The 14,259-nt window shown below is 37.0% G+C and overlaps 1 protein-coding gene across 1 annotated transcript in view; it reads right to left on the bottom strand.

The window, feature by feature from the left end:
* The window catches only part of PRKCE (protein kinase C epsilon), a 285,713-nt gene that overhangs the window by 50,699 nt on the left and 220,755 nt on the right, over positions 1 to 14,259 (bottom strand). Inside the window, 1 exon segment of the mRNA XM_066316076.1 lies at positions 3,662 to 3,816. Coding sequence (XP_066172173.1) covers positions 3,662 to 3,816 — 155 coding nt within the window.

The following is a 14,259-nucleotide window of genomic DNA, read 5'->3' on the forward strand; positions in this document are numbered from 1 at the left end:
ACATGAGAATATATACTAATATATTTTATATAGACATAACATATATTAATATATTACGATAACTGACTTTAAATACACCAGACTCCAGGGGCAGGACATAGTCCACAATCTTTCATCACCAAGTTCAAACTCCAGTCCAACTCACAAGAAAAATCAAAATGAGATTTTTAGTCCTTAATTCCTGAAGCTTGTATACATTTTTTTCCAGTGGTGCAATTACAATTGCATAACATAAACCAGGACAAGTGCCAGAAAATGGGATTGAAACTTCTCTAGTGTCTGATTGACTCTACTTGTATTATCAGGCCCCAGCCTGACATGTGCCTGAATAGCTGAATGCCAGATGAGAGGGAAGGTGGCAGGGACAATGCAAATATTTTTATTAAGCTGTTGAAGTGTTTTTGACACAAGAGTAACATCACACCTTTAAAAATGCCACACTAAAAATTATCCTAAAGTTTATCCATCGTACAAGATGCATTCAGTAATGGGAATATCTTTATGAAAGTTGTGAGGTTCATCTTTATTTCCAATTTAAACTAAATAAACAAAAGGAGGATAAACATAAGGAAGATATATGTAATTTCAATGAGCACACTGGTAATTGGACAAGTCTGGAAACAACTGTTGGGCCAGCTGCAAAGATGTGAACTCAAGAGAACAATTTCTATTGCCAAACAGGGAGCTGGCTTTCTCTTTGAACTTAGGGGAAATGAGGATAAACCAGTTATAATAAAAGGTGATCATTTAGTATTATCATAGCACTTTCTAAAAATCTAACCAACAAGCCAAAGCACGAGGTAAAGCTAGTTATTTGCTTCCAAAAATATAACTTTGCTTAGCTCCAAACAAATATTTCCACATACAAGACTGAAAAAAGATCAGAAGGTATAGCAGCTATTTTGAAACCTACATTTCCATCAAACACCTTAGTTTATTTATATATTCTCCACTTTCCTTGAAGTAGTGCCCACACAAGCAGCATTTCCCACTTTGGAGAATAACCATTAATTTCACACCACAATGTTTTTTCTAGAAATATAATTACACAGAAGACAAGTATTCTTTATTAAAATATCTGAAGGCATGTTAGGTAGTTATGACCGGTAGTTATTCAGGAGCAAAGGTTGTTTCATTTTCTTTTTTTTTTTTCTTTCCCTTCTCTTTCCTTGTTTGCCAAGTAGTAAGAACTTTTGAGATGTAAAGGAGTGACTTGACCCCAATGTATTTTTAACATTGTAGTAAATAATGCAGTGAGGTATGGAATAATTAGGCTGAAACCGTCTGTGCAAGACAACTATTCTTACACATGCTTGATATCAACAAATTAATTCTCCCAAGGCCTGGCACATTGTGAATGAATTGTGACATTTTCTTATGATTAATTATTTTAAAACAATTTCTAACTTCTTTCTTCTACTTGTATCTTAAAGAGTGACTAGGATGTACATTTTACAAATATTTGACCTCCTAGTATCTCAAAGATTGGAAAAAGAATTATTGTTACAGACATAGCTATGTCAAGATCCAAAAGCCTATGTCAAAACAAAATACAACCGAATCTATTCCTAATTAATTTCTTCCTGTTCCTTTCAACAGTTTATGCTTTCATTCTACAATTCATGTTCTCTTGTGTCCTCTGATCATACACTCAGCATAACACACCATTTACAAGTTCAGTGTCATACTCTAGCTTGCATGTCAGACATTTCAGCACAGCATCTGAATCAAAACTTGAAAGTATGCTGTGAAGTTTAAATTATGAAACATTGTCTCAGAATGACATTTCTCCTGTGATGGAAGCATCCTGCTGATGAAGTCATGGAAAGAACACAGGCACATGAGGCCATTCAATGCATCCAGGCAGGAGCCAGCACCCAGCAGAAGCTACATACAGGACAAGGGAAAAGAGATAGGAAAGAAAGAGTAGAGAGAGAGGAAAATGTGTGTTAAGGGATGGGAGCAGTGAAAGACAAGGGGTGTGATTGAATGCACATTCATATAAAGCAGGGAGATGTAATTTTAAATCAATTCTTTTTTGCTGGTTCACAAAAATCATTAAAAAAATGACTGCTGATTACAAGGTGTCTACCCTCCAGCTCCCAGGAGGAGCAAATTAGCTCAAGAATTTTATGGAAACAAATCCTCAAAATACTTCACTTTTCAAAGTGCCAAGCTTGTCTATTTCCCTTATCACAGATACTTATAAATTCCAAAGTTGCCACACTCTATTATGTGAATGTACAAATACCTAGCTTTGGAAGTAAGTGTAGACAATGAATAGGAAATATGATATGGGCAGGAAAGGTAAGAAATGTGTTGTATCTTCAGCACTTGAAAACAAACCCATGTGAAGTGTCAGGGCCAAAAGTACAACCCAGTATGCAAACATCATACCAGCATGAATAAAAGATGGAGATTAAGAGCTGCAGCTAGCAAAGAGTTTTATTAAAAACCCTAGATTTTTGATGAAAAGACTTTCAAAGAGATTTACTTTTCTCAGAAGCTGTGATGTTCTGCTGTTTGCTATGTCTTGGAAAGGAGAAGCCATTGAGAAATTTGCCTTTGAATCCCTTTGTATGCGGGAAAGCCAACTGCTTCTAATGGAACTTACCACTCAATCCTGATTACTAAACATTTAATATTTCCTTCTCAATTTCCAATACTCTCAAGACCTGTCTTTATATGTAGCCAGGAATGTGACAAATTCCATATCCTTATCTTCATGTTTCTGCTCACAAAATTTGAGACTGCCTGTCCCTGAGATGACAACCTCAAGTCAAAACTGATAACCTTAAAGAGGGTTAGAATATCAAGCGAAAAACAGAGCGCAGAACTCAGAGTTTTTACTAGACAGGACAGATTTATATTACAAAATCTATTAAGCATGTTGCTTGTGAAAGCCCAAATTTATCTCAAGTAATAACTGACTGCTAAAAACAAATAAAAACAGAGCGGAAGTGTGAAATGACAAGATAAAGGATTTAATAAACACATTAACATCAGGGTGAATTTTTTCAAAGCGAATCCTTACTTTTAATAATAAAGCCTATCCCTAAATGCATTAGTCATCGCAGCACAACAATATGCACTTTTTGTGTGTGTGTGTGCATGGGTGTTGAAGATTAGAGACTGGGGCCAGTGGGGAAGGTTCAAATAGATGCAGGGCACTTGAAAGCAAATCAGAATTGTCTCCAACAAGCCACTTCCTGCTGGTGACTAAGCCTTCACCCAAACAGTCAAGAGGAAGGGGCATAAGCAAAGCAAACGACCATCCCGATTGTATCGGAGTGGAGACAACTAAGACAAACAAACTCAGGAAGTGGCAGAGGGTTAGAAACCGAGAGGAAATCTATGGCACAGAGAGGAAAGTGAAGAGATTGCGCCGATCTGCAGAAAGGTCACCTCTGGGTCGCACTGTGCCAAGCTTTTTCAAACCACTTTATTTGGACTAGAACACAAAACTGGCACACACAGCTGGCGACTGCTGCAGAGGCTATTCAAATGTTAACGCTCTGAATGATAAACAGCCAAAAAAAAGTTCTGTGTAAGCAAATTGGAACAAACAACTAATCTAAAACTGGTTGCTAAGAGCTGGAGGATTTCAGTCAAAACCACCCTGAAGCCCCAAGAATACTTTATTTTTGATCAGAAAAAGTACCTGTAGATGACGCCATGTTGGTGAAGAAACATGAGTGCTGATGTGACCTCTGCAGCATAAAAGCGGGATCGAGGCTCGTCAAATTTGCGTGAGCGTTGGATTTGAAACATTAGGTCTCCTCCATTTACATACTCCATGACGAAAAAGAGGCGGTCCTGAAATTAATTAAAGAGTGCTATTTAGCTAATTTGTTTAGTGACATAAAGGATGGCTTGAAGCTACACTTCAAATGACTGGAGCATTTATATCAAGAAATAGAAGAAATTAATGCTAGGATTCTGAAAAAGAGAAAGTCAACAACCAAAACCCCCCAAATCTAAGGAAAATGAAATGAGTCTTAAAGTGAGAAATGAGAAAAAGTCAATCAAAATACTATATTAAACAACACACACACATAAACCTCCTCACATCAACAAATACATATGGAATTACAATCAAGTTCATATAACAACAGAAATACTTAAGTGATGTTATTTAATTTATAATTTAATGAAAACCACAGTTTTAGAAAATATAGGCATAATGACCAATGAGAGGATAAATCAATTTTGTCAACTACTGACAAAAAGGCTGATGGGCAAATTTCAGTCTTCTTTCTTCACTTCTCTCTCACCAGTTACTTTGTCTGCAAAGCATCTTCCCCAAATAATATGACAATTATTTAGAATTGTTAAGCTATAGAAACCAGTGCTGCCAATCTCAAACACTTACATATGTTTTTTTTAATTGCTTCAAACCCTCATAATGAAATAGGACAATGTTATTAAATTACGTATCTTGTTATTTCTATTTTCTTCTAATGCTTATCACTTCCCTGTTCAAGCTTTCAAGCCTATTTCCACAGGCTAGACTAGAAATCAATGTTCCTTGAGAATAGCAACTGATATTCTCAGGCAGCCACACCATTAACCTAAAAGTTATGCACAAGGTGAAGTAGTCAGAACCGAAAATATCAGGAAACGAAACGTGCTTGGCATCTTGAACCATTTATTATCTAAACTGGCAGTGCAGGTGAAGGCATAAGGAAAGAAATTACACACATTTACTTGATATGATTTAGATCAATTTTTAAAAATGTTTCTTACAAATTTTTGGTTTCTTACCCAGTCTGTACTAATATCCCTAAGTCTTAAACTTCCTGCCCTATTCACCCTTGATTAATTCCTACTCCTCATTCTTATTTCTTAACTGTTAATTATCTACAGCTATATGCACATGGGTTTAGTTAGAGCTTGAGGTAATCCTGATGTGATATGATGCAGACATTTCTTTTCCTGGTCACGTAATTCACAGGTTTGTGAGCATGGGACTTCACCCTTCTGCAGCTCTGATGTCACACTGCAGTTGGGTTCTAGTTCCGAGTGTCTGGTGTGCTGGGTTGAAGAAAAAAAGATGTGACATTGCTTTGGACAAGGAAAAACAACAGAAGATTGAAGTTAATTAACCACCCCCAAGTGAATCCAAGCCTACAGATTAAATAGTTTATATATATGAATCCAGAAATTCATACATGCTTGTCATTTGTCTTTAATCATTTACTCTACAACTCAGAGCACAGTACTTAAAAATACTTAAACTTAAGCGTGTGCATTAATGCTGCTCATTAAGTGCCTAAATATTATACTTATCAGGGATGCTTCCTGGAGGAGGCTAGAAATGTTTGTCTGACTTTTTGCTGATTACAGAAAGAGGATGCAGAAAAAACCATTGCGCCTCTCCTCCTGTATTTTGGGAACACAGAAACTGCTCAGCTGGATGAAATTTGGAAAGCCAGGTAAATGGGTAGTCTTGTTAAAACATTGCTAATGACTTTGGTACATTTTCCAACACTTTTCTTACCATTCCCTAAGAAGGAAAACCTCCTGAAGAATAGCATCAAAGCTTCTGGTGGCATCGTACACTCAAAAGAGCATGGATTCAGAGCCATGCCTTTGCTCTTTTTGTAATGCTCAGTACTGCTGATATGAAATGTTCAAAATCATAGTGCAGATCTTCTGACATTAGTGTGAGGTTTAACTATCACTCTCTTTGCTCTTTAAGCAAAAATATGGGTCCTTGTGCTGGCTGTCTGATTTATCTTTAACCAGTCAGAATTATAGCCTTGCTTTTAAAAGAAAATCTGGTAGTTCTCAGATAGGATTTCAGAAGCTAGAGCTTAAGGGTAACAGCAATACAGTCAGGTTTGTGATGAAGTCAGTCAAAAGCATAGCTGTATTGCTACTGGAACATATCGTAAGAGGATACGACATCCCTACAAAGAACATGTGGGCATTGTCCTTTGTTAAGCTTCCCACTGCTGCACCACAGACTGAGTATCTCTGAAGAGCACTTTCAAGTGTCCCTTTGCAGGTCTTTCCCTAAGACTATCTCACATGGATACAGTTCAGTGTTTCAAGCACAAACCCCATTGGACTGCAGGCTGAGGAGAGCACGACTAACACTTGGCTAAAGTAACTTCTCCTAACACTTGTTGATATTGACCTTTGTTACACTGCTATTTTAGCCATTCTAACTTCGAGTGGGATCAACAAGGAAAATGCAGCTGCAACTCCCATTCTCCTGAGCAGCCATACTCATTCCCAATGTTGCTATCATTTTGCTGCACCTACGACAAGTAGAAAACAAACAATGCTGATGTGAAGTGATGGTACTGTGCCTTACAGCTGTGACTCCTAAATGGTGAGCCTATACTTGTCATTGAGCTGGGAGCTGCTGCTCCCAACAATGATAACACCAGACTGATTCACACGATTGTACAGATGAGGGCCATTTCCTAACATGTCAGGATAAACTGGGTTTTTTTCACATATTAAATACTCTGTGTTTGATCCAAATGCTTTTTGCGATAGTCACTAAGTGCCTGATTGCCAATTATTAATGTCAGAAATTGTCTTTAGTTAAAGCTTCAAGCTCTTTTATTGTAGTCTGGTCTTTTTTAGGTCACTAACAGTTTAGTTAACTGAAAATTTAAGCTGGACTCTTTATCAGAGTATCTTGTCACCAGACAGTGAACAAAAGGTTAAGCAGCATTCCCTGAGCTAGACACTGATACCTATCAATCATCTCTCTGTCTTCCCTTTCTGTGCACATCCCATTCTTAATTTGAAAAGGTATTTCTGACAGATTCTGGCGCTTACTTGACAATCTCATTAAAAGTATACCCACTAAAAGCAGAATTAACAGCTCAGTAATTGATTTTTTTCTGCGATTGAATTTTTTTGCTACATATCTATATTTTAAGTCACCTTTTCAGCTTTCCTCAGTAAACATTTCGGTTTGCTACTAAGAATTCACAGAAAAAGAAATAGTTTGAAAGTTCTGTTCTGTGTTTACAGTGACCCTGAGAAAGCCCACTAGCATGGAGGAAAAACAGTAAGATGCACAACACGCACAAGCACTGCAGACCAGAATTTCAACATTAGAAGGTATCATCTTTTTTTGCTGAAATATATTCAGTCCCTATGGAAACTCCTTCCTTAAAAGCACTCTCTAGTCTTTCTTTTTGGTCATGACAATGATGTGATCAGCTGAGGCTTACATTTACTTGAAAAGAAGATGCAAGAGAAGAGAGAATATTTTATGAATAGGAAGTGATACTGACTTTTTTTATTTCCATAACCTCAACAACAACAGACACATTAACGTGTTTTTTTCATTCAAACTTTTTTCCATATCTTTCACCAAAGGCTAATATTCAAAACACAGGTTTCCAACCCTCTGACTCCTTTCTTTCTGTCATAATGTAAGCACAGAGTGACCAATGAGACCTCTGAGTTCAATGCACAGAGAATTAAATCCTCCCAAATAACAGTGAAATACCTGTATTATTCCTGATTATATACATATGATGACATGTATATACATATAATGCTACATGTACCACCAGGAGTTATTCAAACATTGAAGTATGAGAATATAAAGTACACACTCTTAAGAATGATACATTAAGGAACAACACAGCATTTACTTAGTTAAAAATGAGATACAAGGTATGACTTCATTATTGTGTTCCAAGGGAAAATTGAATGGGTTTGATTTGGGCTGCATAATTTTTGAACTTTGTTTTCATGACATTTGGGAAGTATGTTTTGATGAATAAAATAAATGTAAAGCAGTCCTGGGAAACCCTTTAATTATATAAACTGAAATAAAAGGCAAAATCACAAACAAAGACATTGCAGATTAATCCTCTCTTGGCACCCATCAAGCAAAAAAAGTACTGCAAAGTAAGCTAATATGTTTTCTGAAGTAAAGTAAACTAATGTGTTTTTGGAAGTAATTTGATTCTTTTTCAGGGTTTATTTTAGCCCTTAATCATACTCCTTTTCCTTGAATTTCTCAAAAGATATGGTTGAATGAGAATACTTAAAATAACAAATGGAAACAAAAGCAGAGCACAGTGCACGAATAAGAGATTTTTAAAAGAAAAGTGCATATGGAATAAACAGGCTAGGAGTTAAAAAAAAAAAAAAAAAAAAAAAAGGCATGTTCAAGTCTGTATTTCCACAGTATTTTCTGACCATAAATGTAACTCTTATACTGGACTGCATAATGGTTCTCTTAATATCTCTTTGATTCAAGTCTCACCTCTCACCTTTCTTAATTGAGAGTCTCCTAAATGCTTTGTGTCATCAAAAATGGACACCAAAAGCAACCTTTTTTTCCAGCCTTTGTCCTTATCACTAAAGGGAGGAATATGCTTACTAGTTAAACTAGAACTCTTGTTTCATCTCTCCCATTCCACTCCTTTAATTTTGACCCAATTTAACTTTTCATCCTTCTGGACATTCGAAATAGCCACCCCCTGATCTACAGTAAATCTTTCTAATACTCCATGCTTTACTCTCATTATTGCCATTCTCTGATTTTTAGTTTTATTTATATCTTTTGTGTTTATATCTGACTATGTATGATGTGCGCTCCCTGCCATTTTATATTTGCTTGGGTTTAGGTGTTATGAGCTTCACTGGATAGAGGTTCTACCTTTTTTCTTTTGGAATATTGTACATGTTTTTAACTGGGAAAAGGAGGGGAGATTTCTAGAAACATCAATAGCAATAAAATCTAAGGACACAACAGATTCAATCGAGCTCCTCTTTGTGGAGGTGTGATTGATGACCAAGACCTTCCTACTAGTAAAACAGATAATCTTGCCAATCAGTTCTGATTTAACAGATGACACTATACAGTCTATTAGTTGTTTAGATGTGGAATAATACCATTGTTAAGGAACAAGCTTCTACGTAAACGCTGTATGAAAGGTTAGACAAGGAAAGACTTTGATGTATTGTTTACATTAATTATTGTGTAGATCTTAAAAGGCTTTTAAAAAACTGCTGTTAGTCATTAACCTGTCTGTCCTTTGTTTGTTTTCCAATTAAAATCTCATTAAATTGCAGTCTAAAGACAATCCGTTGATAGACGTAAAACCATGTACAATTATCACTCCCATCTGAAGAATACAAACTTTTTTTTTCTCTTTCAAACAAGTGCTAACAGCTAAGGGACCCTCTACGCAGTTCAACATAGCCTCATTACTGAAACATTACAAAACAAATCATGTAATCTGTCTCCCAGTTTCAAAACTGAGATGTGCATCCACAGCACAAGTCTGAGAACAAATCTTTTCACTACTGTAATTTGTCACCCAGTTCAAATTTTCTAATACTTAAAATAATTCAGGAAAGGCAGTGAACATGGACTCAAGCAAAATTCACAATTGATAAATCTTAGCAGCCTACTCCAACAACCATTTTTTCCTTGATTTATGTTTTCATACAATTGGTTGTGAACAAATTCTTCCTGATTCTCACTAATTCCCTAAACTAAGTTCTTTGTATGAATACAGATTTTTCTCCCAATTTCAGAAAGTTGCATTCGAATCAGATTTCTTCAGAGGCCTCTGAAAGTATCGAGAAAACCCATCTGTGTATCAAATACAGGTAAATGTAAAACAGTTCACATTCTAGTAGACTACTGTTACATAATGGAATATGTTTAGCCACTAAACTTGTTGCAAAACAAAAGTCAAACATACAACTTTTATTGCTCAAGAAGTCAGGTAAATATATCACCCTGGTATGCTCTGTAAGATGATATTTTATTCATGTCTCGCATATATGGAATTCTTCTTCAACTAATACAAAACTGTGATTACTTAACTCTATTTAAACAGGATGCTCAAACAGTTTGTTTAAAATTACCTAAAACTACAGCAACTGTCCCACCCCTCAGAACTTAAATAAACATTTCCTGCTTCTGATGGAAATTGCACAGGCATACTGTACACAAAACTATGTGAAACCTTCACCACTCTGAGACAAAGACTAACCAGGACAGCAATTCATTTTCCACAATCTCAGCATTAGGAGGGACAAATAAAAATCCAAGAGAAAAACCAGGTACAATACTAAAGAAAACAACAAGAAACTTTCTCCTGTTCTTGTGATTCCTTTTTGAAGTTCACAGTAACAATCTCCAACAGGACACTATGACATGTTATCTGTCTCTGATTTCAGTGTTTATACTCGGGGCTAATTGTGTTGTTTTTCCTGTTCTGTACCAGGGCTTTCAAGGAGTTCTAAATAAGAAGGGAACAATTTCTACGAATCCCATATTTCTTGGAATAAATGACCTGTAAATAGGAACTGCTATCTTAAATTTCACATGAGCTGTCTGCATCTTTTACTTAAGACAAAATGCATATGGTCAGATTTTGTATTGGAGGATTTTTTGTCAGCCTGACACTCGAAATTTCTCTCAGGCTGGTGAGTCCTATTATATTTAGGGCTGGTTGATCAGTTTTACTCAGCTTAGTCCAGGAATTTAAATTTTTTTTTTTTTCTTTTCCCTTTAAAAAATTGCCTCAAAGTTAAAACATAGACCAGAGAGAATCAGAGAACCACACAAAACTGGATAAGGAAGCCTTGCAAGGTCATCTAGCTTATCCCAGAGCTGACAAGCAGGATCAGCTGTAGCTAAGCTAAGGGGAACTAACCTTTCCAGTGCTGCAGGCAGTCTCTGGACACTATAAGCCAGAGATCTAAAACTGTGAACCTAAACAGCCTGCTGAATGGACTCAATTTGGCCCACAAAAATCTAGAAGCAGGAGCCTCTGCTAATCTGGTCTGCCAGAGGGCAAATGGGCTTGTCCACATTCCACTGCAGTGGAGTCTTATTTCTGCCAGAAATACCCTGCTCCCTTCTCAGTCCCCTTGTCACCAGCAAAAGCCAGTAGTGAATGATATTTCTTGAACATACTCTGCCTTGCAGGTCAAAAAATTGTGTCAGTTACTGAAAATAAACTGACCTTCTCTTAAAAATCATCACTGATAAGCACTCCTTCACCTCTTCTGGCAGTCTGTTTTCAGTGCTTGCTGAAAATACCACCGGGAACTGTTTCGCTGCTGCAAATAATTCACATTACTTCTTATTTTAAACTTACTCAAAGTATCAATTTCTAGCTCTGTTGGAAGTTATATAGTACCTTTAGAAAAACAATTCTGTGCTTTCCACCTTTGTTTCTTATAAAAAGAACTGGTTACCATTTTTTCTTGATTTTACAAAATTGATTACAGACTAGTCCTATTCTTTTTGTAGAGACCTCAGATACTATGTTAGTTGAGAGCCTGTGGGATAAAAACCACTTCTAAAACCTTGGGAATGGTTTCAAGAATAGTTGATCTTTCTTGAGACACTGAAAAATCCCTCTGTACCCCATCATATCATACCATTTGAATGGCCAGAGAAAGCTACAAATCAAATGCAATTAGTTTTCCAACACTGCTTTCAGAATCATTACGGAGATTCTCAAATCCTCTACAGAGTATTACTGTAAAGACCAGCCTTGCAGCATTTAATCAGCTATAATGTGAGTTGCTGGAAAGGGGTTTTTAAGCGAGATGTTCATCTGAGATCTCTGTACACCATAAAGCAGTCCTGGTATGTCGCTTTTATCATGGGAGCTTTATGTTGACTCCTTATGGAATATCCACGGATACTGGAACAAAATGGGGTTCTCTACACATTTTTCGTGCCCATAACCCATCCCATAGTACTATTCAACAAGGAAAACGTGGCTAGTGTTATGTGTCTTGAGATAAATTGGCTGGCTTGGGTGAGGGACTTATGTACAAGCAGTAGGTCACAGAACCATGGAAGTTACTGATTCAAAGCAGTAGATGTTGTCCAGGACCTCACCCACTCCTTGCAAAAAGTTCAAGGGACCATAAAATTTTACCTAGACCAACCAGCACTCAAGAAGAAAGTTTTATTTATGGCAGTTCCAAAGACATATCCAGCAATGCTCTAAAACTGTCCAAAGTGAAGACAGCCTGTCCTGAACCCATTGAGTGTGAAAAAATGTGCTCTTTGTTTATCACCCCAGCACTAATTCTTCTAGAAAAGTTTATTTGAATGTTTCAATTTTTGAAAGACTCCAATCCCACATTACTGCAGCAAGCAAAATCCACTGACTTTGGCATCACTTCCGAAATGTACAGGTCTTCAACTGCACCATAAATGTTGGAATATGAGAAAGCATAGTTATGAATAAAACCTATATCCCAGACTCTGCAACCAGCAATCGTATGTAGCTAAGGATTACAGATGAAGTTTACCTCCCTCACACAGATCTTCTTCCCGTTCAATTTATGAACACCTGATCTTGAATACAATCTCCCTAATGTTTTCTCTGATAATGAATTTTGTCAGATTACTATCAGGACCAAATTTACTATGCATTGAATTAGCTAGTGTATCAGGCTCATACTAGCTCTAGTAAAAAGAAAATATCACCCAAAAATTAATTAATTCTGTTTTTTAAAAAAGATGACATTTAGAGTAATTCAATGTCACACAGAAACAGCAGGTGGAGCGTTGTCAGCCTGCTTTACTCCACAGAGCTCTCATTTTACTCTCTGAGAATACGACATAAAATTCTACCTTTGAGTTGCCTGAATAGACAAAATTTCATATTAAGATCCTAAAATATTGCCATTTGAGAGCAAAACCATCCATTTTTTACTTCCTTCCTCCTTTAAATTAAGAATTAAGAATTACAATTTTGGGTTTTGTTCTTCTTGGTCACTGATGAATATTATACCTCCTCCCCACACGAATGTTTTCTATGTGACACATATAATATAATATGTCACTTTCTGACACATTACCTACAGAGCTTAGTGGTGAGACTCTCTTTAGCTCAAATGATGTTGAGATCAGGATTAAATTTGTAATACTGTAATATGTGGAATTTATTAGACAAGGGCATGCAATGAAAATGCTGAACAAATTATGTGCATTTGCATTTCATCAGTTCAATCCTCTACCTGCTAACCTCAGAAATGAACGAAAACACTTCTAAATTTGGAAGATCTTCAACCCCAAATTACCCTGGATGAATATGTGTTGTGTTGTCACTGGATTCTTCTGGGAGCTGGGGCAAAGCTGGGGCAAACCACTGTGCTCCCAGCTGCAGTGCTGGTAGCCATGAGCTCCATGGTGAGCTCAGGGAAGGGACACTCCCTGGGTAGCAACCCTACTCCCTGCCTGTCCCCTGAAAGGCCAAGCAAGCTCCAAGAGCAAGGACCCCCAGGAGAGTCCCAGTTGGTGTAATACAGTTCTTGTGCCTTTCCTCTCATATAAGGGAGAAACACAACTGGAATCCTCTGCAGAAATGGCATGTTTTGTAGTTCTAGTTACTTCAAAAGGGGTATCAAGTAGGAAAAGCTTCTCAGGCCATTTCCCTAATACCTTCATTTGATGACAGATAAGCTGTGAAAAGCACCTTTTATGAAATTCTTTGATCTCATCTTCTTTTGGTGTTGTTTGGAAAAAAGAACTGTTCTGGTGAGATAATTTTAAAGACCTCTCATTTAATGGCCTGATGCACATGGCAGAAAATTATATCAAGCCTGTAAAATGTCATTATGCAGAAAATGTTACAATGTGCAGGGAGCTATTAATATTCCTTTGTTCTGATTCTTACAGGAAAAATATAAATACTGTCTTCCAAACAGAACTAACTATAAAGTTTTTGAAGCCACCCCAGAACTTCTAAAAACAACTTTTAACCTGTTTATATTCTACCAAGGAGCTTAGAGATGGCACATGTCCTAGGTGTCTCCTCAGCTCCTAGGCTGGCTCTGGTACCTGCCTTGTCTTTGCAATTCCTGTTTTCTTATGCTGTTCGGGCATGTAGTTTATGTCTTTGAGCACACAGGGAAACACATCAGATACTACAAAATTAATAGGGAACATTCTGAGGAATGCAGCCAGTTGGTCCAGCAGCAGTGGTATCAGAAGGGAAAGGAACCCAGCTAAGGAAGATAACGAAAATGACAAGACAAAATACTCATTTGGCAATGAGTTTCTCAGAAATTATCCAGTATTGCAAAAAAACCCCACCAAACACCCAACCAGGAGTAATCAGCTGAGTGAGCAAGTTCTTATATCACAGTCATGACACACTGGCAACAGTGCTCTTTGTTTCTAGGAATGCAATCAGCTGAAAGGCAGAAGTTGTCTTCTCAGATTTATGCAACTGCCAGTTGTGATCTTGGAGAAATCTACAATGACTCTAGCAATGTGTTACTTGA

Source organism: Sylvia atricapilla, chromosome 3, assembly GCF_009819655.1.
Source record: "Sylvia atricapilla isolate bSylAtr1 chromosome 3, bSylAtr1.pri, whole genome shotgun sequence".
Lineage (NCBI taxonomy): Eukaryota > Metazoa > Chordata > Aves > Passeriformes > Sylviidae > Sylvia > Sylvia atricapilla.